Source organism: Trichechus manatus, unplaced genomic scaffold (genome assembly GCF_000243295.1).
Source record: "Trichechus manatus latirostris isolate Lorelei unplaced genomic scaffold, TriManLat1.0 scaffold00088, whole genome shotgun sequence".
NCBI lineage: Eukaryota > Metazoa > Chordata > Mammalia > Sirenia > Trichechidae > Trichechus > Trichechus manatus.
In genome coordinates, this window is record NW_004444024.1 from 871065 (window position 1) to 897101 (window position 26037).

Here is a 26037-nt window from a genome sequence, read left to right on the forward strand (position 1 = left end):
ATAAAAAAAAGTGGATATAAACTAGCTTTGATTATATTCATCTTTATATCAACACTACCATAAAATACGTTAAATTTTATTTTATTTTTTTATGGAGGAAGGGGCACACAAAGACAAAAGTACCTGGGGCCTACGAAAGTCTTAATACGGCCCTGGCTGGACCCAGTGACTAGTTTGGCTGCTTAAGGCCCTAAGCCCTGACTCTGGTTTCTCCTATAAGGTCCGTGACCTTCTCCCTAACAACCCATCACCATGATCTTCAACGGGTCATTTCTCTGCTTTGTATCTCATTTGTGCCTTCTGTAAAATAGAAATGATTGCACTCCTTAGGCTGAGTAAATTCATGCTTATAAAACAGCCCAGCTGCTTGATTTTGTATCTGTTTTCTTCTTAAGCACAGGGGAAAAGTCTGGTTCATTTCTGTGTCTCAATGTCTCGCTCAGGACCTGCACCTTGAATGGGAATTGAATAGATGAAGAAATGAATCAAACCTTGCAGTTAGCTTTGGAGTTTTTTTTTTTTTTTGGAAGGGAGGGGGTTGTATTATAGACAGGTCTCCAGCTATGTTTAGTCTTTTCTGAGAGTCTGTCAGCAAAATTTGTAGAGCTGTGGGGACACTTAGGAAGATGTGGAAAATAAAAGTGATGCACTAACTTGGAGAGTTAAGAGCCAATGTGAAAAATGAGGTACACATGGGAAAAGAATAGTCTTTTTCAACAAATGGTGCTGGGATAACTGGTTATCTCCATGCAAATGAATGAAGTTGAACCCCTACCACATACCATATACAAAAATTAATTCAAAATGGATCAAAGACATAAATGTAAGAACTAAAACTATAAAACTCATAGAAGAAAACTTAGGTGTAAATTTTTATGGCCTTCGATTAGGCAATGGTTTCTCATACATGACACCAAAAACACAAGCAATCAAAGAAAAAATACATAAATTGGACTTCATCAAAATTAAAAACTTTTGTGTTGCAAAGGAGACCATCAAAAAAGTGAAAAGACAACCCACAGAATGGGAGAAAATATTGGCAAACCATGTATTTAGTAAGAGACTTGTATCCAAAATATATAAAGAACTCTTACAACTCAACAATAAAAAGATAAATAACCCAATAAAAAATGGGCAAAGATCTGAATAAACATTTCTCTAGAGAAGATATATAAATGGTCAATAAGCACATGAAAAGGTTTTCAACATCATTACCCATCAAGGAAATGCAAATCAAAGCCACAATGAGATACCACTTCACACTCACTACCAGTTGTCTCCTAGTTGATTCTTACTCATAGTGACCCCATGTATGTCAGAGTTGAATTCCATAGAATTTCCAGTGGTTGATTTTTTGGAAGTAGATCACCAGGCCTTTCTTCTGTTACCACCCACTAGGATGCTATAATAACAAAGACAGACAATAATAAGTGTTCGTAAGGATGTAGAGAAATTGGAACCCTCATACATGGCTGTTGGAACTGTAAAATAGTGCCACCACTTTCAAAAACAGTCTGACAGTTCCACAGAAGTTTAGACATAGAGTTACCATACGATCCAGCAATCCACTCCTGGATATACACTCAAGAAAATGAAAAACATGTTCCCACAAAAACTTATATATGAATGTGCATAGCAGCATTATTTACAATAGCCAAAAAGTGGAAACAACCTAAATGTCCATCAAGTGATAAATGGATAAATGTGGTATAAAGGTACAATGGAATATTATTCACCTATAAAAAGGAATGAGGTACTGATACATGGATGAATCTTGAAAACATGCTAAGTGGAAGAAGGTAGTCACAAAAGACCGCATACTGTGTGATTCTGTATGAAATATCTAAAATAGGCAAATCTATAGAGATAGTAAATTAGTGGTTGTCTAGGGTTTGGGGGAGGATAGAGAATGACTGCTAATGAACATAATTTCTTTTTCGAGGTGATAAAGATGTTCTGAACTTAAATAGTGGTGATGGTTGCACAAATCTGTGAATATACTAAACACCACTGAATAGTACACTTTAAATGGATGAATTTTATGGTTTGTGAATTATATTTCAGTAAAGCTATTACAAAAAAATCAGATGCACAGGGGCACGTGACTTTTAGGACAAATTGTGAATGTCAGTGCTCGGATGCAGTAACAATGCTTCTCAAACTTTAATGTGCATATGAATTACCTGGGTATCTTGTTAAAACAGATTTTGATTCAGGCGGTCTGGGATGGAGTTACATTCTGTATTTCTTAACAAGCTCTCAGGGCACTGACGCTGCTGGTCTATGGACTACACTTTGAAAGCAAGGCAGTAGAGGATGTTTGTGTCTTCAGTGAATGGGATCGGTCTGAAGAGCCTTCCTGGAGCTAGGAGGATTTGGCCAGGTTTTTGCAGGAAGGCAGAACGTAGGTTGGTGGAAGAGAGGGACTTGAGGGACAAAGTAAAGATTCTTAAAGATGCAGGAACCATAGATTATAAAATATTTGTGAGGGACAAGAGGCATGTTTGTGGGTATACAGTGGCAGGTCCCTGAGTCTTTTGTACCTGAGAAAGTATAGCAGCCAACCTCTGAACATTTTCCATTCTTGTGGAATTTTCTCTTGCCCTCTGTTTGACATTTTTGGTTTAACTTCTTTCAATTCTGGGCTTATGTAGATTGGCATGGCAAGGGGCCTTGTGAGATCTTAGGAGGGGTTGATTGGCTGGCACTAAAACATTCTGCGTGTGGTTCAGAGGAGTTGGATATGGCGCCATCACTCAGTACCCTTGTCTTCAGAGCTTACCTACCTAATTGACTACCTGGGCTCTGGACAGGGTGCCTTCAGACTGGGTTAGTGCTTGGCCCCAGATGAATAAACTCATTAACGAGGGAGCAAATAAAGATATCTTTCCAGATGCTACAGGTTAATTATAGCTATAGTTTACAGCTTTCCTTGTTTTTCCACTTGAGCCAGAAGACTACTTTGAATGTAATTTAAATAACCTTTCAGTTCAGGAGTCAGTTATTAAAGCCAGATGACCTCTTACTCTCAGCATTTGTTCTGCTCTATGGAGTGCTAAATGATCCTCCAAGCCCCAGATCTAGTCTCAGCCTTTGCACTTGCCTTTCCGAGCTATTTTCCGTGAGGCTCTGAAAGCCTTACTATCCTGTGCTTCACCAGCATTCAGTTATGCAGCCTCTCCTAGTAGTGTAAAGTATGTCCACTTTCTCAGGAGGAAAGGCAGTAAAATCACTTGGTTACCTTAAATGTACTTTCCCTCACAGCCCTACGATGAAGCCAGAAGTCTTATTCTCTCTGTTTTCCAGATGAAGAAACTAAGGCACATGCCTGGCCCACTGTCTCACTGAGAGGCACCCCTGTGCCTGGCCCAGTTCTCTGGATTTTCCTAGTTTTCCCTTCAGTGGACTTATCTTGCTTTCTTGGACATGTAGTTTGTTTTGTTTTGACATACAGTTTTTAACAGGGTTTCTCTGGATGTCCCCGATGTCAGTTGAATATTCCTTTCCCAGATGCTTATTTATTTTTCATGTGTTTGTTTATTCTCTAATTTAAGCATCTCCAGGTGGGATACTGGTTTGTCAGCATACTTACTCTTGGAGAGAATTCTGTTCAGTTCCACCATTGAGTGCTTAGTGTATATGCTCAGATCCGTACCATTCTCCTTGGAAGACACCAAAGCAGTTTTAAAGTGTGTCTTGGCTCTGAGAGAACTTCTAGGTTTATGGAGTGGGAACAAGATAGACATAAGCAGAACCAAGATTAGGGTGAGGCAAACAAGGTTCTAGGGCACAGACTTTAAGGAGGCAAACACTCTAAAGGTCAAACATATGCAGGGTTGGTACCTGAGAGTGAGTGCCTCTGTGAATTTTGTGCCGTAGGCCTCTTCCTTCTCCACCCTAGTCCTGGTCCTGGACTTAAGAAGCAGTTAGAGCACTTGGAAAGCATGTTTAAGATAACATAAGACTATGAATGAGTGGCATAGAACAGTGCTTTGCAAATTCAGTGTGCATACAGATTACCTGGAGAGCTTAGTAAAAGGCAAGTTCTGATTCAGTAGGTTTGGAGTGGTGCCTGAGATTCTGTACTTCTCACCAGCTCCCAGATGATGCTGATGCTACTAGTCCTTGAGCCACACTTTGAGTAGGAAGGAGAAAATACATGCTGGAGAAAAGTAGAGGGCTGAATTCACTAAGCTAGGGGACGTGAAGTTGGAGCTGAGTTCTCAAAGGATAAGCTAGATTTGTATAGAAGAAGAATGAGATGGAAGGACATTGCAGGCAGAAGGAAGAGTACATGCAAAGGCCTAGAAACAGAAATGAATCCTATGTGTTTTGGGACAGTGAACAGACCGACTTCGCAAGACAGGTCAAGATTGGAAAAGAAGAAGAAAGGAATTTTGATAGGTAGCGTGAAACCTATGGATTAATTGATCCTTCAGAAATGTGGTTCTTAATTTTCTGCTTAGGTACTTCCCAGATGGGCCTTTCCACTTCTTGAATTCATTTGCCCTCTCTCAGAGGTGAAGGCCTTGGTCCTTCTAGGGAGATAAAGGCCTAAGTCAAAAGCCCTCCCTAAATAATGATGGACGTTCCTACTACGCACTTATAAACGATGCCTGGTAAATATGTGCCCATTTGACTCAATAGTAGAATTCTACCTATTTCACTTCAAATGTCCGTTTAAGGTACTTTTCTGAATTTATCATAGGAACAGTAGGAAACTGGGCCTTGAACACCATGAAACACTAAAGAAAGATTTGTCGATTGATTCATTTGAGTAATTCTGAAGCTTTGTCTCTCGTTTCTAGGTCAACGAATGTTTTCAGCTCAGTCAATGTAAGAGATATTGAGTGACTTCGTATACTGAGACTTGGTTAGCCTTCTCTATGGTTACAAGGAAGTAGAAGACTTGAGCCCTAAACTCAAAGAGTTTACTATTATTCCAAAGCAGTGGTTTTCACCTGGGGATGATTTTGTCTCCCAGGGTACATTTGGCAATGTCTGAAGATGTTTTTGGTTGTTGCAACTGGGGGGATGCTACTGGCATCTGGTAGGTAGAGGCCAGGGATGCTGCTAAACATCATGCAATGTACAAGACACCCCCCACACCCCACACAAAGAAGTAACTAGCCTAAAATGCTAGTAGTGTTGAGGTTGAGAAATCCCGCTCTAAAAGGACAAGGCTAAGGTAAATAGAACCAGAACTTTGAGGTTGGAAGGCCATATACCACTAGTTAATAGCAGAGCAGAGACTGAAGCTCAGTTCACCCTAGTTTAATGTGTTTCCTGCTACCATGGGGTCATTTAGAGTCAAGTGGTATTATATGACAGAATATTTTATCTAATGTCTTCTTCCACTAATCCTGGTTCATACTTTATGCGCTAGCCATACTCAATTGTTTGTATACTATGCAACTTTATTTCTTTGTGTTCTTGTTAGTCCCTCTGCCTGGAACATCCGTCTCTCATTTCTTCGTCTTCATCTCAGTTCCAGAGATACTGCACATCTTGTCCAGGAAGTCTTCCCTGATATATAGCACCCTAGATTGGGTTAGAAGTCATTTCTGTATTCTTCCATGTGTCTGTCTTCCTCACTAGGTTGTGAGGTTGTTGGGGGTTAGAACTCTTTTCACTCTTCTCATTGCCTATCACAGCACATACAACACACTTTCAGTCATGGGTGTAAGCCAACATAAGTAGTTAGAGAAGGGAGAGATCAGTGTGAAATGGCAGTGTTGGGGAAGGCTTCATAGAGATTGTGAGACTTGAAGCTTCCCATAATTCCTTAAAGATATTGATGAATTCATGAGTACCTCCTGTTGGGTAGGGACAGTTCTAAGATAGTAATGGATTTTTTTGGTGGTGTCTTTCTACAGGTTGATATGTCAGACCTGTCCCCAGAGGAGCAATGGAGGTAAGTGTGGCAGTGTGGGCCCCTCAGGCTGGGAACTGCAGGTTAACCCAAGTAATACAGTTGTATATCTATCCTTTTTGCTTCCCTGTATATGGGAGGGAGTGGCTTATGACTGTCAGGACAGGTCTTTTGGGATCTTTCCCAGTCCCCGGGTGACTCCTGGGTAGCTCCCTTGGTCCTAGAGTGTAAGTAGGTAATCTGTACCACACCATTTGTCTGGGTTTGAACACTGTTTCTACCGTTTACTAGCTATATGATCTTGGGCAAGTTGTTTAACTTCTCACTGCCTTAGTTTTCCCCAGTTGTAAAATTAGGATCATAACAGTACCTACCTCATAGAGTTGTTGTGAGGATTAATATATATGAAGTTCTTAGATCCGTGACTGGCATGTGGTAAGCTTCTAGTAAGTGTTAACTGTTTTAAAGATGATTATCATCATTGACATCATTATCACTGTCCATGATATACTTGCTCTGTAACCAGAGTGAGTCAATAAACATCATCTCAGTGTCATGATTTCTCAGTAGTAAAGGAGTTTCAGAGTACCTGCCTCTACAGACTTCACAAAGTGGCTGACCAGTGAGCTGAAATTAGCCAAGTAAAGTTTAATAGTGAGAAAAAAACCCTTCATTTAGATTAAAACTATTAATTATACAAATATAGGATGGTAAAGATACTAACTCATATGACAAACTCAGGGTGATTTTAGGTGGCTTTAAACGATGGCAGCTAACAACAACAAGCTCAGTATGCACCAGTTGTGTACTCAGCTACCAAAATAGTGCAGACCATTTAGAAGATGTTTATAGAAATATACTATCTGCCTTAAGGGAGGTGACAGTGCCACTGTGCTCTACTTCGCTGAAGCACATTAATTTTGTTCTAGGCACTGAATATTTAGAGGATCTTAAACTAACTGGATCATGTCTGGAAGAAGGCAGCCAGAATAAATGGTCTTCACATCATGCTGTATGAGCAGTGGTTGAAAGAACTAGAACTGTTGGCCTGAAAGAGCATAGGAAAGGGGTGGTAGGAACAGAATAGTTTTTTTTTTTTTTCAAATAGGATCGTGATAAATCTTTGAAGGGGTGGCATTGAGAAATAGGAATGGGTATGTCCTTTGTTGTTCCAGAGTATAGGACTAGGTTCAATGGGTTGAAGCTGTAAGACAGTAGATTTTGTCTCATTATTGGAAACATCTTTTAATAATCAAGGTGTCTTGAGAGGTAGTGAGTTTCTTGTTCTTTAAAGCATTGGGATTTTATTTGTTCATAAGCAAATATGAGTACTTACAATGTGCCAGATACTTCTGGTTCTAGAATAGACTACCTTAAGAGTCATATGTTCTCAATCAATGGAAGTATTTCAGTATAGGACCACAAAAATAATTTTTGCATTGGTGGGAGCTTGGTCTAGTAACTTCTCTGGTCTTTTCCAAATTCTTTCTTTGATTTCATGTTGTACACATCCATTCAGTTCTATACTAACTGAGAATAAGAAACTTGTCTGTTGCTGTCTTTATGACTTCCCACAGTCCGTAGGTTTTTAAAGTGTTCTCTACTCTTTTGGCTTAGCATATCCTAACAACAACCCTATGAAGGAAGCAGAACAGATACGAATTCCTTTTGACAGATAAAGAAATTGTGATGTAGAGAAGTGAAGTTTCTCAGCCAAGGCCACATAGGTACGTCTGAACCTAAGTATCTGATTCCCAACCCTGTTCTCTTTCTGCCAGATTCTGCACCCAGGATAGAGTTTTATACAAGATGAACCCTTAGATTCTGTGGCTGGCTGGCTGACTACTCCTACAAAGGCTCCAGAGTGACTTATGGCTGCTCACTCTGCCCACTGAGTCCCCACCTCTAACATTTTATTATGAAAAATTTTAAATATACAGAAAAGTTGAAAGAATTGTACAGTGAACACCCTTATACCTACCACCTGTATTCTCGGTTAACTTTCTGCTATATCTGCTTTATCATATATCTGTCCATGATTCGTCCCACTGGGTTCTTTTTGCTGTTAGTCTCCATTGCCCTTGGGAGTCTCATAAAGCCATCATTTATGTTGTTCTGTCTCTCCCTCTCCAGTAACCCCTTGCATAGGTAATTTGTTTAAAAGTTCCTGGCTGCAGGCTACATTTGAATTTGGTTTTCCCCCTAAGTCCTTCTTCATTTCTCTCCTGTGGCTGACTTGGAGTGGTGAGGGTGACTATTCTGCTCTGTTCTAAGAGGAAGCTTTTTGCCAGTATTGACCAAGGGATCACCTACTGCCAGTCCTCAGGACCAGAAAATGCTGACCTTAGATTAAATAAATTCCATCTGTACTCTCTAATTACTGAGCTTCCTTGAGCCCTTAAGGAGGCTGTTTACCTGTGGAGGCTGGTGGTGAAGTCATTATTGGATTAGTATAAAGTTGAAGCAGTCCAGATTCTTTAGGCTTAAAATAACCTTAAGGATCCCTGGCCTTGTGGGGTGGTAGGATGAGTGAGACAAGAATTTAACACTAGAATAAGCACACTTTTGCAGTGTTCCTGTTACTCATTTATTGGTGTCATAAATATCTATGAGGCTTTATGGCTATAACCTTCTCTCTGAATTACTTTCTTCTTCCAGTGACAGGTTGAAATAGGCAGTGACACTGGCATCTTCTGGGACCTCCTTCTGCTACAGGAAAGATGTCAGCTGTTTCTGCCATGGGAGTAGAGGGAAGCAGTAGACCACCCACTCACCCACCTCTAATCCCAATAGCTGAACTTGGTTCCTGGGCCCCATAGAGGCCTGTTCTATCCCCAGATGCTTGCTCTCTAGGGTGTGTGTCCTTCTAGCCCCAAATTTGCACAGTACCCTGCAGCTGCCAAACACAGAAATGTATTCTAAGCTCTGGATTGGTGGAATATCCCTGGAAAGCACTGTCCCTTTACCACCACATCGTCTCTGACCTGCCTCACCCCATCTGTTTGGCTTTTCAGGGTCGAGCACGCACGCATGCATGCCAAGCACCGTGGCCACGAAGCCATGCATGCCGAGATGGTCCTCATCCTAATCGCTACCTTGGTGGTGGCCCAGCTGCTCCTGGTGCAGTGGAAGCAGAGGCATCCCCGCTCCTACAATGTAAGCCAGTTTTCTTCTCACTTCTTTGTTAGTCAGCCATCAAGAGATCCTTCCTAAGTATTCTAGGGCCCAGCCTAACCTAGACCACATGTAGGCAGAGAATAGACAATAACAGTGAACTTTGTGTATGTGAATGGTGAATAGTATATCGTCTGAGTGTCTAATGTGCAAGTGATTCAGAGGGTGAAACGGGTGGAACATGTGACTCCTTTCATGGCCAGAAAAGGTAGGTCCTCCCTTTTAAACATGGTGATAGATTCATGAAGGAGGTATTTATCAGGAACTATGAGCCCTGGTGGCACTGCAGGTAAGCGTTTGGCTGCTAACCAAAAGATCAGCAGTTTGAATCCAGCAGCAGTCTCTCTGGAAATCCTATGGCGCAGCTCTGCTCTGTCCTATAGGGTCGCTATGAGTCAGAATAGACTTGACAGCAATGGGTTTGGGTTTTTTTGGTTATTTAGATGGAGGGAGCCCTGGAGGCACAGTGGTTAAGTGCTTGGCTTGGTTTGAACCCACCAGCTGCTCTGTGGGAGAAAGATGTGGCATTCTGCTTCCGTAAAAATTTACAGCCTTGGAAACCCTATGGGGCAGTTCTTTAGGGTCACCATAAGTCAGAATTGACTCTATGGCAGCAGGTATTCAGATGGAGGGAGAGGTGGTCACTTGACTGGGAAGACCAAGCCTCCAGTGCATCGTACAGACAGAATTTAGATTCAACTAATCTTGTTTAGGATATGGCAGGCAGTATACTGGATTCTTTTACAACTGTTATCTTAGAAGCTTTTAACATAACTTTTTAACATAAAAAACTTGACAGATACCCACATGGTAATAGTTATTCTTTGAAAGAATTCAGGAACATAATAATAATAGCTAATATTTATTGAGTGCTTACTATGTGCTAGCCATTGTTCTAATCACTTTACATGTATAATTTAATTAATCCTCACAATAACGCAATAAAGTAGCTATTATTTTCTCTAGTTACAGATGAGGGAAGGCATAAAAAGGCAAAGTAACTTGCTCAAGTGATAAAACCAATATTTGAACCCAGATGATTTTGCTCCAGGTATTTCAGTCTTAATCCCTAAATGATCCTATTTGTCTGTTGTTGTTGTTGTTCTTGGGTGCCGTGCAGTCATTCTTGACTCATCTATTATATGCTTTTTCAGACCTTTTATAATATAGGCAAAGATGCCCAGGGACCTGTAGCCCACAGGATTATTTTATTTAATCCTCCCAACATCCCACAAGAGAAGTAGGATGTTAAATGAAGAAACTGAGGCCCGGAGAGTTGAAGCATGAGGGGGGGTAGTAGTAAGTGGAGTCAGGATTTGAACCCAAGTCTTCTGTTTCATATTTCATATTTTCTATTGTACCATGTGTTACTTCTGGAAAGTGTTTTCTATCATGGGAAACAAAGGGTAATCTGCAGCATAGGAGTAAGGGAGGCTAATCTTGGTTCTTGAGCTGGGCACAGTTCCAAACAGCACTAGCCTATAGCCAACTGAAGCGCTGGCACGTACTACAAGTAGGGACACTTGTACCTTCAGGTCACAGTGTATAGAATGCCCACATGGCACTAAGACTTTCTGATCTAAGGACCATTCAGCAGGCTAAGTCACATGGGATGTGGCTCCATATCTGGATCCTGCTCAGACTTTGCCCTGTCCTCTGAGACAAGTCACTTGTTTCTCAGTGTGTGGTTATAGTGCCTACTCTGTAAATGAGGATTACCAAGATAGGTTAGTGGAACCTGCAAAAGTCAGAAAACTCAGAAACCAACTATAGAGCCAGAGCCCCCTTGGCATTTCTGTGCTTGTATTTAGAATAATCTTAATTATATAATGTTGACTAACCTGCAAAGGTTTTTTTTTTTAAAAACCTGCGCGACGACAAAAAAGACCAGACTTACTGGTCTGACAGAGACTGGAGGAACCCCTGAGACTGTCGCCCTTGGGACACCCTTCTAACTCAGAACTGAAGCCACTCTTGAAATTCACCTTTCAGCCAAAGATTAGACAGGCCTATAAAACAAATAACAACACACGAGACGATCATGCTCCTTAGATCAATCAAGTATATGAGACTGAATGGGCAACTCCTGCCCAAAAACAAAGATGAGAAGGCAGGAAGGGACAGAAAAACTGGACGAATGGAAACGGGGAACCCAGGGTGGAAAGAGGGAGAGTGCTAACGCATTGTGGCGATTGTAACCAATGTCATGAAACAATTTCTTTATAAATTTTTGAATGAGAAACTAATGTGCTCTGTAAACTTTCACCTAAAACACACGCACGCACGCACAAAACCTAACGTAAAGAAAGTGAGGATGCATATAGTATGTACTACAATGGTTTTCAGTAAGTACTTTTTTTTTTAAAGGTGTAGAATCCTTTCTTCAAACAGTGTCTTAAGGAAAAACCCAATATGGGAAACAATTAAGAAGCTTCTCTGGTTGATATGAGGGTTGGGTAACCCTGACCCCTCTCAAGCCTCTAGGGCTCATCAGAATACTTACAAAACCACGGACTTGTCATCTTAGGGCTCATCAGAATACTTACAAAACCACGGACTTGTCATTAACTAGTTAATCCTTAATAGGAAATGTGACTGTAATTTAATAAGGCCAGTTGTACAAGGAACATGCACAGTCATCTTACTGCTTTACTGCCACACCCTATAACATTATGCCACTAGTGAGAGGACATGTGAATGTTGTATTATAGAATGTAGTATTGTAGTATTATATTATAGCTTGTCTTGTTCTGAGAAGCTTAAACCCAAAGTTTTAGAAAATAGAAAATCTGTAACGTCCTGCTCTATGCTATTATACAATAATGATCTGTTAGTTTTGTTAAAACACTTGTGAACTTGTGTACCATAAATATTTTTACTGCTTTGATTAAAATACTAACTTTGGAAGAAGGAAAATTGTCCAAGAGACATGTACACAATGGCATCTCCTATCCTTTCCCAAGTTTATCAGAAGTTGGAGCTGTTTCGCCTTGGAGGCACTGTTATGTAGTGAGTTAGACCAATTTGGCTTGATTATCCAGCTCTCCTACTTCCTAGCTATGTGACTGTACCTCTCTGAGCCTCAGTTTTTCTTACATCTAGACTGGGACGATAATATCTACCTCATGGGTTGTTGTGAAGATTATGTAAAATTGTGTATTGCAAGGGTTTTGTAAACTCTAAAGCTAATATTAGTGACTGCTGTTCCCACTCGTAGGAGAAAGCTCAAGGACATAAAAATGTGTCTTAAGGTACTATTTTATGTGGATTACAATTAAAATTTCTTTTTTATTGAGGTAAAATTTACATAACATAAAATTCACCATTTTAACCATTTTAAAGTGTACAATTCAGCGACTTTTAGTACATTCACAATGTTTTGCAACCATTGCCACTATCTAGTCTGGAACATTTTCATTGCCCCAAAAGAAACCTTTACTCCTCATTTCCCCAGCACCAAGTACATGGCAACCACTAATTTGCTTTTTCTGTCTATGGATTTGCCTATTCTGGATATGCATATAAAAGAAATTATACAATATATACGTGGCCTTTTGTGTCTAGCTTCTTTCATTTAGCATAATGTTTTCAAGGTTTATTCATGTTGTAGCATGTATCACTACTTCATTCCTTTTTATGGCTCAACAGTATTTCGTTGTGGAATATACTACATTTTTAGTCCATTGCTGATGGACATTGGATTGTTTCTACCTTTCGGCTATTGTGAATAGTGCTGCTATAAAAATTTGTGTATAAGTTTTGGTGTGGACATATGTTTTCAATTATTTTAAGTATATACTTAGTGGAATTGCTGGTCCATATGGTAATTCTATATTTAACTTTTTGAGGAACCAGCAAACTGTTTTCCACAGTGGCTGCATCATTTTACATTCCCACCAGCAATGTATAAGAGTTCCAATTTCTCAGCATTCTTGCCAACACTTATTTTCTCTTTTGTTGATTATAGCGTTCTAGTGAGTATGAAATTGTATTTCATTGTGGCTTTGATTTGCATTTCCTAATGACTAATGATGTTGCGCATTTTTTCATTTTCTTATTGGACACTTGTATATCTTCTTTGGAGATATGCCTATTCTGGTTCTTTTCCCATTTTTTAATTGAGTTTGTCTTTTTATTGTTGAGTTGTAAGAGTTCTTTATGTATTCTAGGTACTAGATTCTTATCAGATACATGATTTGCAAATATTTTCTCCCATTCTGTGGGTTGTCATTTCATTTTCTTGATAGTATCCCTTGACACACAAACATTTTTGGTTTCATTGTTTTATCTATTTTTTCATTTGTTGCTTGTGCTTTCGTTTTCATATCTAAGAATCTATTGCCAGATCTAAGGTCATGCAGATTTACCCCTATGTTTTCTTCAAAGAGTTCTACAGTTTTAGTTTTTACATTTGAGTCTTTGATCTATTTTTAGTTAATTTTTGTAAATTGTGTGAAGTAAGGGTTCAAGGTCATTCTTTTGTGTGTGGATATCCAGTGGTTCTGGCACTATTTGTTGAAAAGACTGTTCTTTCTTCATTTAAGAGTCTTGGTATTCTTTTTGAAAAATCAGTTGATTATAGGTGTATGGTTTAATTTCTGGACTCTCAGTTCTATTCCATTGATCTATGTATCTAACTTTGTGCCAGTACCACACACTGTAGCTTTGTAGTAAGTTTTGAAATCGGGAAGTGTTTTATGCATATAAACAAATCAAAATTGTTTTGACTGTTTTAGATCACTTGCAATTCCATATGTTAGGATCATCTTTTCCATTTCTACAAAAAAGGCAGTTGGAATTTTGATAGGGATTATATTGAATCTGTAGATCTCTTTGGAGAATATTGCCAATATTAAATCTTCCATTCCATGAACGCAGGATATCTTTCCGTTTACTTAGGTGTTCTTTAATTTCTTTTAGCAGTGCTTTCTAGTTTACAGTGTACAAGTCTTGTACCTCCTTGGTTAAATTTATTCCTAAGTATTTTATTGCTGCTATTGTAAATTGAATGTTTTCTTAATTTCCTTTTCAGATTGTTGATTGCTGGTGTATCAAAATACAGACTATTTTTGTGTGTTGATCTTGTATCCTGCATATTTGCTGAATTAGTTTATTAGCTCTAATAGTTTTTTATGGATTCTTAAGGATTTTCTATATGTAAGATCATGTGATCTGAGGGTAGAGGTAGTTTTACTTCTTCCTTTCCAATTTGGATGCCTTTTATTTCTTTTTCTTGTCTAATTGCTCTGACTAGACTTCCAGTACAGTTTTGAATAGAAGTGGTGAAAGCGAGCGTCGATGTCTTGTTCCTAATCTTAGGGAAAAAGCTTTTACTCTTTAACCATTAAATATGATGTTAACTCATTGCCATCGAGTAGATTTGGACTCATAGTGACCCTGTAAGACAGAGTAGAGGAGCCCTAGTGGTGCAGTGGTTAAGAGCTCAGCTGTTAACCAAAAGATCAGCAGTTTGAATCCACCAGCTGCTCCTTGGAAACACCATGGGGCAGTTCTACTCTGTCCTACCCGCCCCCATTTGCCGTCTAGTCGATTCCAACTTACAGTGACCCTATAGGACCCTATAGGCAACAAGGGCAGGTAGGACAGAGTAGAACTGCCCCATAGGGTTTCCAAGGCTGAAATCTTTATGGAAGCAGATTGCCACATCTTTCTCCTGTGGAACAGCTGGTGGGTTCAAACCACCAGCCTTTCAGTTAGCAGCTGAGTGCTTAACCATTACACTACCAGGGCTCCTTAAGTTTGATGTTAGTTGTGGGTATTGAATGTTCCTTATCATGTTGAGGAAGTTCCTTTCTAGTTGTAATTTGTTGAATGAAAGGGTATTTGTTAGCTTTTGTCAAATGGTTTTTCTGCATCAATTGAGATGATTGTGTTATTTTTTCTCCTTCAGTCTATATTAATGTGGTATATTACATTGATTGATTTCCTTATGTTGAACCACCCTTGCATTCCTGGGATAAATCCCGTTTGGTCATGATGTGTAATCCTGCTAATATGCTGCTGGATTAATTTGCTAGTATTTTGTTGAGGATTTTTGCATCTGTGTTCATAAGGGGTATTGGTTTATAGTTTCGTTTTCTTGTGATGTCCTTATCTGACTTTTGGTATCAAGGTAATGCTAGACTCATAGAATGAGTTAGCAAGTGTTTTTCCTTGTCTTCTATGGTTTGAGGAATAGAATACTCTTAACCTATGTTTCCTCATTCTCACATTTCATCTTTAAAGTAAAGGGTCTAGTATTAGCTGATTGCTAAAGTCCCTTCAAACTTTAAAACATTCTTTCTTGCTTGTTATTCTGTCTAACTCCAGAGACCCAAATGAGAACTAGGGAATTAGTTTTAAGAACACAGATTTCAGCTAAATATTATGAAGAATTTTTCAACAGTGAGAACTGTTCCATCGTGGAATATATTGTTTTAGAAGTGATGATCTTCCCATCACAAGCAATATGCAACATTATATTGTTATTGTTAAGTGCTGTTGAGTTGGTTCCAACTCATAGCAACCCTATGTACAACAGAATGAAACACTGCCTGGTTCTGAGCTATCCTCATAGTTGTTATGCTTGAGCCCATTGTTGCAGCCACTGTGTCAATCCATCTCGTTGAGGGTCTTCCTCTTTTTCACTGACCCTCTGCTTTACCAAGTATGATGTCCTCCAGGGACTGATCCCTCCTGATAACATGTCCAAAGTATGTGAGACATAGTCTCAATATCCTTGCTTCTAAAGAGCATTCTGGTTGTATTTCTTCCAAGACAGATTTGTTCGTTCTTTTGGCAGTCCATGGTATATTCAATATTCTTCTCCAGAACCACAATTCAAAGGCATCAATTCTTCCTCAATCTTCCTTATTCATCGTCCAGCTTTCGCATGCATATGAGGCACTGAAAACACCATGGCTTGGGTCAGATGCACCTTAGTCTTCTGTGTGACACCTTTGCTTTTGAATACTTTGAAGAGGTCATTTGCAGCACATTTGCCCAGTGCAGTGCGTTGTTTGATTTCTTGACTGCTGCTTCCATGGGCATTGACAGCGGAACCAAGTAAAATGAAATCCTTGACAACTTCAATCTTTTCTCCATTTATCGTGATATTGCTTATTGGTCTGGTTGTGAGGATTTTTGTTTTCTCTGTGTTGAAGTGTAGTCCATACTGAAGGTTGTAGTCATTGCTCTTCATCAGTAAGTGCTTCAAGTCCTCTTCACTTTCAGCATGCAACATATAAAATAATATGTAAATCGACTATATCTGTGGAAAGAGACGATGGAAAAGCTCAATATCATCAGTCAGAACAAGGCCAGGGGTCGACTGTGGAACAGACCATCAATTGCTCATATGCAAGTTCAAGTTGAAAGCTGAAGAAAATTAGAATAAGTCTAGGAGAGCCAAAGTACGACCTTGAGTATATCCCACCTGAATTTAGAGACCATCTCAAGAATAGAGTTGACTCGTTGAACACTAATGATTGAAGACCAGATGAGTTGTGGAATGACATCAAGAACATCATACGTGAAGAAAGCAAGAGGTCATTAACAAGACAGGAAAGAAAGAAAAACCAAAATGGATGTCAGAAGAGACTCTGAAACTTGGCTCTTGAGTGTTGAGTAGCGAAAGCAAACGGAAGAAATGATGAAGTAAAAGAGCTGAACAGAAGATTTCAAAGGGCACCTTGAGAAGATAAAGTATTATAATGACATGTGCAAAGACCAGGAGTTAGAAAACCAAAAGGGAAGAGCATGATTGGCATTTCTCAAGCTAAAAGAACTGAAGAAAAAATTCAAGCCTGGAGTTGCAATATTGAAGAATTCTGTGGGAAAAATATTAAACGACGCAGGAAGCATCAAAAGAAGATGGAAGGAATACACAGAGTCACTATATACCTTAAAAAGAATTGGTTGACGTTCAACCATTTCAGGAGGTAGCATGTGATCAAGAACCAGTAATACTGAAGAAAGACGTCCAAGCTGCACTGAAGGCATTGGCGAAAAACAAGGCTCCAGGAATTGACGGAATACCAACTGAGATGTTTTAACAAACGGATGCAACACTGGAAGTGCTCACTCATCCATGCCAAGAAATTTGGAAGACAGCTACCTGGCCAACTGACTGGAAGAAATCCATATTTATGCCTATTCCAAAGAAAGGTGATCCAGCCAAATGTGGAAATTATTGAACAATATAATTAATATCACATGCAAGTAAAGTTTTGCTGGAGGTCATTCAAACGTGGTTATAGCAGTAACCAAGGAACTGCCAGAAATTCAACCCAAATTCAGAAGAGGACGTGGAACGAGGGATGATTGCTGATGCAGATGGATCCTGACTGAAAGTAGAGAATACTAAAAATGTTTGTCTGTGTTATTGACTATGCAAAGGCATTCAACTGTGTGAATCGTAACAAATTATGGGTAGCATTGTGAAGAATGGGCATTCCAGAACACTTAATTGTGCTCATGAGGAACCTGTACGTAGACCAAGAGACAGTCGTTGGAACAGAACAAGGAGATACTGCATGGTTTAAAGTCAGGAAAGGTGTGCGTCGAGGTTGTATCCTTTCACCATACCTATTCAGTCAGTATGCTGAGCAAATAATCCGAGAAGCTGAACTATGAAAAAGGTAAAGAAGAATGGGGCATCATGATTGGAGGAAAACTCATTAACAACCTTTGTTATGCAGATGACACCACCTTGCATGCTGAAAGTGAAGAGGACTTGAAGCACTTTCTGATGAAGATCAATGACTGCAGCCTTCAGTATGGACTATACTTCAACACAAAGAAAACAAAAATCCTCACAACTGGACTAATAAGCAACATCACCTCCATGGTCTTCCCTTTGTGATAGTTTTACTCCTTTATTCTGGTTCTCACTTCCCCACAGTCCAGGCGTCTGAACAATCTTTTCAACAAGTTCCTCAAAGGCACACTGTACACCATCACAGGTTTTTGCACTTGCCCGTATAAATAACATGGAATGCTTTCATGCAAATTTCAGGCCTTCATTTCTATCAGCTTCATGGTTTTCCTTATCAATTTTATTTCCAGCTAGCATGTTTACTGTGTCATTTCTCCTGCAGTATGTCTCCAGTTCATTTAACCAATTGTCCAGTTTAAGAAAGGTGTCACTTCTTGTGACATCATAAACTAATATAACACCCTGCACACCTCTGTAATAGCTGGGAGTTAATGTTCTGAACCTCTCTTGACCAGCAATATCCCATATTGCAAGTTTAGCCTTATTTCCATACACTGAAATTGTTTTCACCTTCAAGTCAACACCTGTTGTTGCTGTGAGTTCTGGATCAAAAGTATCATCTGTGAAGCTCAAGAGCAGGCTGGACTTGCCCACTCCATTCTCGCCGATGCTGAGGATCTTAAGCGTGGTCAGCACGTCCTCCATCCATCCTGACCTGGCTCCTATCTGACCCAGCTGGCCGCCCCGGTTTGCTTCCCAACCTTTCACCAGCGAGAACTGCCCGCGCATGCGCACTGCACTGCACTGTGCCGCAGCTGCCACCTTCCTTTTCTCAACCGGTGTTTAGGTTACCTAAGCCCCGGACCCCCCAGTTCCACCTGTTGCAACCATTCTGGAGAGCAGCGTCGCATACTCGGAGGGAATATACACATACCCTGTGACAGATCCCGAGGGGATATTTGTAGTGTTAATCCTCAAGGGGCATATTGTGGTATTAATTGTGGCAGTGAAAAGTTGGAGGAATTGGATATCAATTCGTTTCTGAATCTCTGGTCCCCAGTATGGTGTCCAGTAAGTGGTTAGTGTTCATTAAATGACTTACCCTTTTTCTTGAAGAGGAGAAAACTTAGGAAAGAAGACGTAATTCTAGGTATTGGGAGAGCAGTCATATGAAACAGGGAGTAAATTTGCTGTGTTCCTTTCTGAAGGACAAGAGTAGGACCCAGAGGCAGAAAGGACACAAAGGTCGATTTTTTAGGTCAGCGTCAGGAAGAACTGTCTAGCACATCTGTTAGCAATGGGATGGCCTGCCTCACGAGGTAAGGACCATTTGCCAGGGGTGTGGTAGGGAGGAATTGCCAACCGTTTCTGCCCTGTAGAGTATTCCAACAATGTGTAGGGTCTTACCAGATCACAAAAACTACACTGAATATATCTGTTTACTGGGCCTCTTGACAGTTCTTCAGTTAACTAAGGGTAGCAGCCATGCTTCCCTAGTCTTCTCTGGGCCTAATAGCCTGATGTTTTCGGCTCTTCCTTATGTGATTTGACTTCCAGACCCTTTGTAATCCTGGCTTCTCCCTATGGCCATGCTTATTTGTCTGTATTCGTTGTACAGTGTGGTCCCAAGACCTGATCTCAGGGCCCCAGGGATGCTTTCACAGAGCAGAGAACGTGAGAGCTGCTGCCTCCTTCATCCCGAGTATGTTCTTAGTTTGCCTTAGCTTTTTTGGCAGCAGCCCTGTTGGCATAGGTTTCCTGGCAATTTGTGGTCAACTGAAACCCATAGATCTGTTTCATGTGAGCTGCTATTAGGCCGCTCCTTCCCCATTCTATACTTGGCTAGTTAGATTTCATCATGTGGTTTTGGTTCTTCATTTCAGTTTATTGGCTTATAGAATGTTAGCAGTGGAAGAACCCTAGAAACAAACTTTATCCATTTAGAATCTTGCTGCTTCTATGTACCATGTTGACTGCCTCATACACCTCCCTACTCCCCAGCTTTTTTGTGCTATATACAATTTGGTAACCAAATCCTGTATATTTTCCTCCAAATCACTCATCAAAGTATTGACCAGAGTATGGAGCACATCCTAGACCCCTCCGTCTTGTTGTCCTGAGCCTACATATTATTAGCATTTTTTCGAGCTGATTGTTCTGTTAGTTGTGAGTCTCTTACTTTGTTCTGCTACCTGGACTTGTAGTTTTCATTTCATCCAAAATGCTACTTTTCATCCAAGCGTGGTGGGTGATCCCTGCCCCACAATACAGGGAGATGCAGAAGTGGTAAGATGAGAATCTTGAAAGTCAAAAGTGCAGACTGGCAAGGCAGCTGTTGGCAGGGAAGGAGGTGATCTGGGAGCTCTTTTCTGATTGTTCTCTTGAATTATAGCTCCTTTAAGGTGAAAGGGATCTAGAAGTTGTCTAGTCTACCTTCACATGGATTAGAAATAATCGTTAGGTCTTGATTCAATTTCTGTCAGTACACCTTCCAGTGAGGGTGATTGCTCAACTAAAAAAGGAAGCCCATTTAAGTATAGGCTAGCTCTTACTGTTAAAATCTAATATCATCTCAGCGGTTCAGCCTTGTGGAGAGTTAAGTGGAGGTATTGCTGTTCTTATCTTCCAGATCAGAAAAGCTGTGATAGTCCCTCAGTAAATGTTTGCTCAGTGAATCAGTCGTTTTCAGACTGTTCTTCACTTCAGCCTCATATGTGCAGATTCAGGGAAAGAAGGATGAATGGCTTTCGCTCCCCCTTTACCTGGCCAAATCTAAGCCTCCTTCTAAACCAGCCAGACCTCTGCCTCTTCCAGGAAATCTCCTCTGACAGCTCCTGCCCACACTGTTACTCCTCTGAACTCCCATGTTGGTGCTTCATGCTTTACATGACTATCTAATTTATGTGTTTATGTCTCATCATCCCACATCCTAGAAGAGAGGTCAGAGCCAAGGCTTCCCAATACTCTGCCTTCCACAGCATCTGGCACAAGTGCTAGAACAAACTATTAAACCAAATGTGTCTATATAAGTGTTGCCACCAGATGGCACCAGAGTCCCTGCCATTGTTCTGAGAATCGTGCCTTCAGCCATTTATTGCTAAGCTGGCCATTAAAAATGTCCACCTGAAAGGGACAGGAAAGCTGGTGATAGGGAACCCAGGGTTGAGTAAGGACAGTGTTGACATGTAGTGGGGTTGTTAACTATTGCCATAGGGCAACCTGTGTACTGTTTAATGAGGAACTCGTTTGTTCTGTAAACCTTCATCTAAAGTGAGAATAGCAGTACAACTGGAAGAACGTAATAGATGTCACTGAACTGCGCATGTACAAATTTTTGAAATGGTGTATCTTTGGCTATGTATATTTTCACCAAAAAAAAAAAAGGTTGAGAAGGGAGAGGGTTGACATGTTGTGGGGTTGTTAACCAATGTCATAAAACAATATGTGTACTGACTGTTTAATGAGAAACTATTTGTTCTGTAAACTTTCACCTGAAGTACAATAAAAATATATATATATATAAAAGTCTACCTTACTACTCCGGCAGAAAGAGAAATGAAGTCTTTTTTTTTTCTTTTTTAACCTTTCATTTTATTTTAGGTGAAAGTTTACCTAGCGCATTAGTTTTCCAATCAGTGATTCATATACAGATTGTTCTAAGACAATCCCCGCAATGTGTCAGCACTCTACCCATTTCCTCCCTGGTTTCCCTGTTTCCATTCATCCAGTTGCCCTGTCCCTCCCTGCTTTCTCATCTTTGATTTTGGGGAAATGTTGCCCTTTTGATCTCTTTTAGTTGATTGTTCTAAGGAGCACATTCTTCAGGGGTGTTAATTGTTTATTTTATAGGCCTGTCTATTATTTGGCTGAAAGGTGGCCTCTGGGAGTGGCTTCAGTTCCAAGTTTGAAGGATGTCTTAGGGCAATAGTCTAGGGGGTTCCTCCAGTCTCTTATCAGACCAGTAAGTCTGGTCTCTTTTTTTCTTTTGAATTTTGTTTTACATTTTCTACCCATTCTAACTGGGACCGTCTATTGTGGTCCTGGTCAGAGTGGTCGGTAGTGGTAGCTGGGCACCATCTGGTTCTTCTGGTCTCAGGTTAGAGGAGGCTGTGGTTCATGTGGGCCATTTGGACTAACTGCTTCCTTGAGTCTTCATTTTTCTTTGCTCCTGGTGGGAAGAGACCAAAAGTCGCTTCTTAGATGGCCACTTGCAAACTTTTAAGACCCCAGACGCTACTCACCAGACTAGGATGTAGAACATTATCTTTATAAACTGTGTTTTGCCAATTGACATAGATGTCCCCCAAGATTGTGGTCCTTAGCCTTCAAGCCCAGTAGTTCAGGCCTAATGTCTAAGTAGTTTATAGAGAAATGGAGTCTTGATACATGCTACAGCATAGATGGAGCTTGAAGATATTATGCTGAGTGAAATAAGTCAATCACAAAATAACAAATACGGTGTGACCTCACTTATATAAAAAGACAAGAGTACGCAAATGTATAGAGACCAAAGTTTATTGGTGGCTACCAGAGGTAGGAGGGAGGGGATAAGGGGAGTTATTGCTTATGGAGCACTGAGGTTCTATTTCATGTGCATGAAACAGTTCTGACTCTGAGACAGAAGCTTGGAGTAATCACTAATCTTCTGCTCCCTGATGCCTCCTAACTCTCTCTGCCCCCAACCACCCTGCTTTCACAGAAGACTAGTGATTACTCCAGACTTCTGTCTCAGAGTCAGAATTGTTTTATGCATTTGAAACCCTTCAGCTAACAGGTCTGAGGTAAAGATCTGAAAGAGGGGAAAGTAAAATAGGCAGTCTTTAAACAGGACTGTGCCTCCCTCTTAGGGTTCTAGTCCTACTTTTTTTCTTTAATCCAAATTTATTGAGGACCTGTCATGTGCCAGACAGTTTCCTAGTACAGAGGAAACAGATTAATATGGACTAGTCACTGCCTTCAAGGAGCTTATATTCAGGTAGAGTATGAATTTGAATCCAGCGTCATACCCTAGATAAGTTCTGTAAATGATGGTAGAAAAGAAAATGCTTTTGGAGCACTAGAACTAATTCTACCTGGAAAGGAAATTGAAGGCTCCATGTGTCTTGAATGTGATATTATCAGGCAGAAAGGCAGGTGGGAAGGATGTTTTAACCTGAAGGGGACAGCCTGACCAAAGGCACGAGGAGTTGTAGGAGGTGGCCCTCAAAATGGTAGGTTCAGGCCATGTTATGGAGGTCTTCACTGCCTGGCTAGGAATCTTGGACCTTATTGCAGGGTACCATTAGAGGGTTTTCAGCAGGGGAATGACATGTTCAGGACTGTGTGTTAGAGATACCGCTTTAGCACTGCTTGGAAGGATGGATTGGAAGAAGTGACATGACTGCAGGGAAACTAACAAAGAGGTTGATGTAGTAGTGAGGCAAGAGGCAGTGAGGGCTCAAATGGAAAGAATACAGCCAAGAGACTGTTGAATGTGCTCCCAGGTTTCTGACTTTGATCACTGAATGGAGATACTTTTATCCAAAACTGGAAACATAGGAGAGGATCAGGCTAAAAGGGAAAACACAAGATGCTTTCTGGACTTGTGGATAGAGCTGCAGAGGGAGCTGCCTAGAGCTGAAGTGCTTGTGTTTGTGTTTCAGATGGTGACCCTCTTTCAGATGTGGGTTGTCCCCCTCTATTTCACAGTGAAGCTGCACTGGTGGAGGTTCCTAGTGATCTGGAGCTTGTTCTCTGCCATCACTGCCTTTGTCACCTTTCGAGCCACCCGAAAACCTCTAGTACAGACAACCCCAAGGTGAGCGTTTAGGTAATGGGGAAGAGCCCAGGTTTCTTGAAATTAATGGGTTGGGATGCACGGGAGGATGGTGATTTAAGATCGAAAAAATTGCAGTTTTTGTCTTCCAAGATTATTTGACCTGGGGACCCTCCCAAACAAGCTGATTGGGAGATACACCACCCTTCTATTCACAGATTAAAAACTCTAGAATCTTTCCCCACAGCTTACTTTATGGTTTATATAAAAATCTGTTTATATCCAAAGCAAACAAAATAAATAAGCAAATCCTGGTGATCACTGTAGTCTCATTTTAAGTATTATTTTCTTCTGCAAACCCTTCTCTGATCTCTAAATTAGATTTTCTGTTATATTCTCTCATAATACGCATAGTAGTTCTCCTTCACAGTTTATAACTTACACAATTTATAACAAAGTATTATTTTGCGTGTCTGTCTCCCCAACTAAGCTGTAACTATGAAGTCTGGTACCACATCTGTTTTGTTTGTTACTGTATATCCAGGCCCTGGTCCAAGGACTGGCACATAGTAGGCCTACTTTATGAATTTTTGTTGAATGAATGAATCCCAGCAAGTTTGCAGTTTTCCAATAAACAATGCTGCTTTCTTGGGTCACAAAGCAGCCCTGCCTGTATGATTCTTTGTTATTTTATCCAAACACATTCTCGTTTGATGCTCCCAACCAGCTTGTGAGGTCATTTAATATCTGTATTTGACAGAAAAAGAAAGATAATTTCTGATTCATTTATTCAACAAGCACCTGCTGTGTGCCAGACCCTGTGCTGAGTTCAGAGGTGGATAAGAAATGGTCCTTGCACTCAAGAATTGCTTGGTTTAATGGAGGAAATGAATGAGAAAGCGTCTGTTGCAATGCAGTTGGTAAGCGATATAAGAGAGGTGTGCAGAGGTCCAGGAAAGCCTAACAGAGGAACTAGCCTATCTCAAAGTTGTGGCCACCTGATCCAAAGTTTCCCATATTGCAAACTGCTCTTTTCATGCCTTTTATGCTCTGCTTTACTGCAAGTCTTTCTCTGGCCTTCTAAGCTTCTGTGTACAGAGTAAAGTTTATCTTTAGGGTGGAGGTGGTGATCCAGAAGCCCCTCTCTGGCTGCAGTAGTTTACTTTAGAGACCATTCATTATAGAAAGTTCAGGCTCTGGAGCCAGATGAGTGTGGATTGGAACCCCCAGCTCTGCTGCTTGTTTGCTGTATGACCTCTATGACTTCACCTTTCTGAGCCTCTAATTCTTTATCCTCCCAAATAGGGTAATAGTCACTACCTCATATAGGATGATTATGAAGAAAAAATGCAATAAAACATGTTAAGAGTCACCAAGTAACAGTGTCAAGTTCTACCCAGCCTAGTTTACGTGGCTGAAAATGCGTCTGTAACATTTTGATAATAATAACTAACACTTGGTAGTGCTTTACAGTTGTAAAGCATTTCCATAAACATTCTCATTAATCCATTCAGCATTTATTGAGCATGTATTATGTACCAGGCAACAGACTCTGTACCATCCAGTTAGAAAGGTAGAATGGTTTTCCTCTGTTTTACGAATAAACGTATTTCAAAAAACTGATACGACTTACCTGGAATTACTCAGCTTGTAAGACTGACCTTACTTGTCTTAGTTATCTAGTGCTGCTATAACAGAAATACCACAAGTGGATGCCTTTAACAAACAGAAATTTATTTTCTCATAATTTAGGAGGCTAGAAGTCCGAGTTCAGAGAGCTGGCTCTAGGGGAAGCCTTTCTCTCTCTGTCGGCTCTGGTGGAAGGTCCTTGTCTCTTCGGCTTCTGCTTCCTGGTTCCTTGGAGATCTCCATCTCGTGCTCTGCTCCGCTCTTGTTAATCTCTTTTATATCTCAGAAGAGACTGAGTCAGGATACACCCAACACTGATCCTGCCTCATTAACATAACAAAGACAACCCATTCCCAAATGGGATATAACCACAGGCATAGAGGTTAGGATTTACAACACATATTTTTGGGGGGCACAATTCAATCTGTAACAACACTTAATCCAGATTAAGGGTTATCTGACCTAACATTCCACATCCTTTCTGCTTTGTCTTACTCCCATATGAGCAGTGCACTTCTGGATAATGAAGTCGTATGTGGTCCTTGAAGGCAGGCACTACAAATTGTTTGGAGCCTTTCCCTAGCCTTTGAAGCCATCACCCCATGCTTAGCCACAGCAAGGAGGCAGAGGCAGGGACCTTGAGCTTCGCTAGGGCTCAGCGGGTTTGGTAGTAACCTGGTTGGCTCTCAGGGACCAGGCAGGCTTGTTTTTGGTTATTTAAGCAAATGGCTAAGTTGCTCATTAGCTGTCATCACAGACGGGATAGTGGATCCTGATATCGGAGACCTACTCCCATAGCATTTAAAAGGCTCTGGTGTATTCAGGGAACCATCTCTCCTCTCTGAACCTAGCTGGGGGTTAACCAACCAGATTCCGCATTGCTCTCATTGG

General features: G+C 40.6%; 1 protein-coding gene and 1 pseudogene across 4 annotated transcripts in view; one reads left to right on the forward strand and one right to left on the reverse strand.

Annotated features, from left to right (window-relative positions):
* Nucleotides 1–26037, forward strand: part of RNF121 (ring finger protein 121) — a 65897-nt gene that overhangs the window by 21453 nt on the left and 18407 nt on the right. The window contains exons 2-5 of one of the 4 annotated variants that reach the window (XM_023736518.1): nt 5877–5914; nt 7490–7599; nt 8887–9028; nt 23405–23559. In XM_023736518.1, coding sequence (XP_023592286.1) covers nt 8903–9028; nt 23405–23559 — 281 coding nt within the window. In that variant the 5' untranslated portion in view covers nt 5877–5914; nt 7490–7599; nt 8887–8902. Of the gene's footprint in view, nt 1–1285; nt 5915–7489; nt 7600–8886; nt 9029–23404; nt 23560–26037 lie in introns of those variants that run through there. The other 3 variants (XM_023736517.1, XM_004382010.3, XM_023736516.1) reach the window with 3 other exon arrangements.
* On the reverse strand, nt 17812–18551 carry LOC105756582 (ras-related protein Rab-18 pseudogene; annotated as a pseudogene).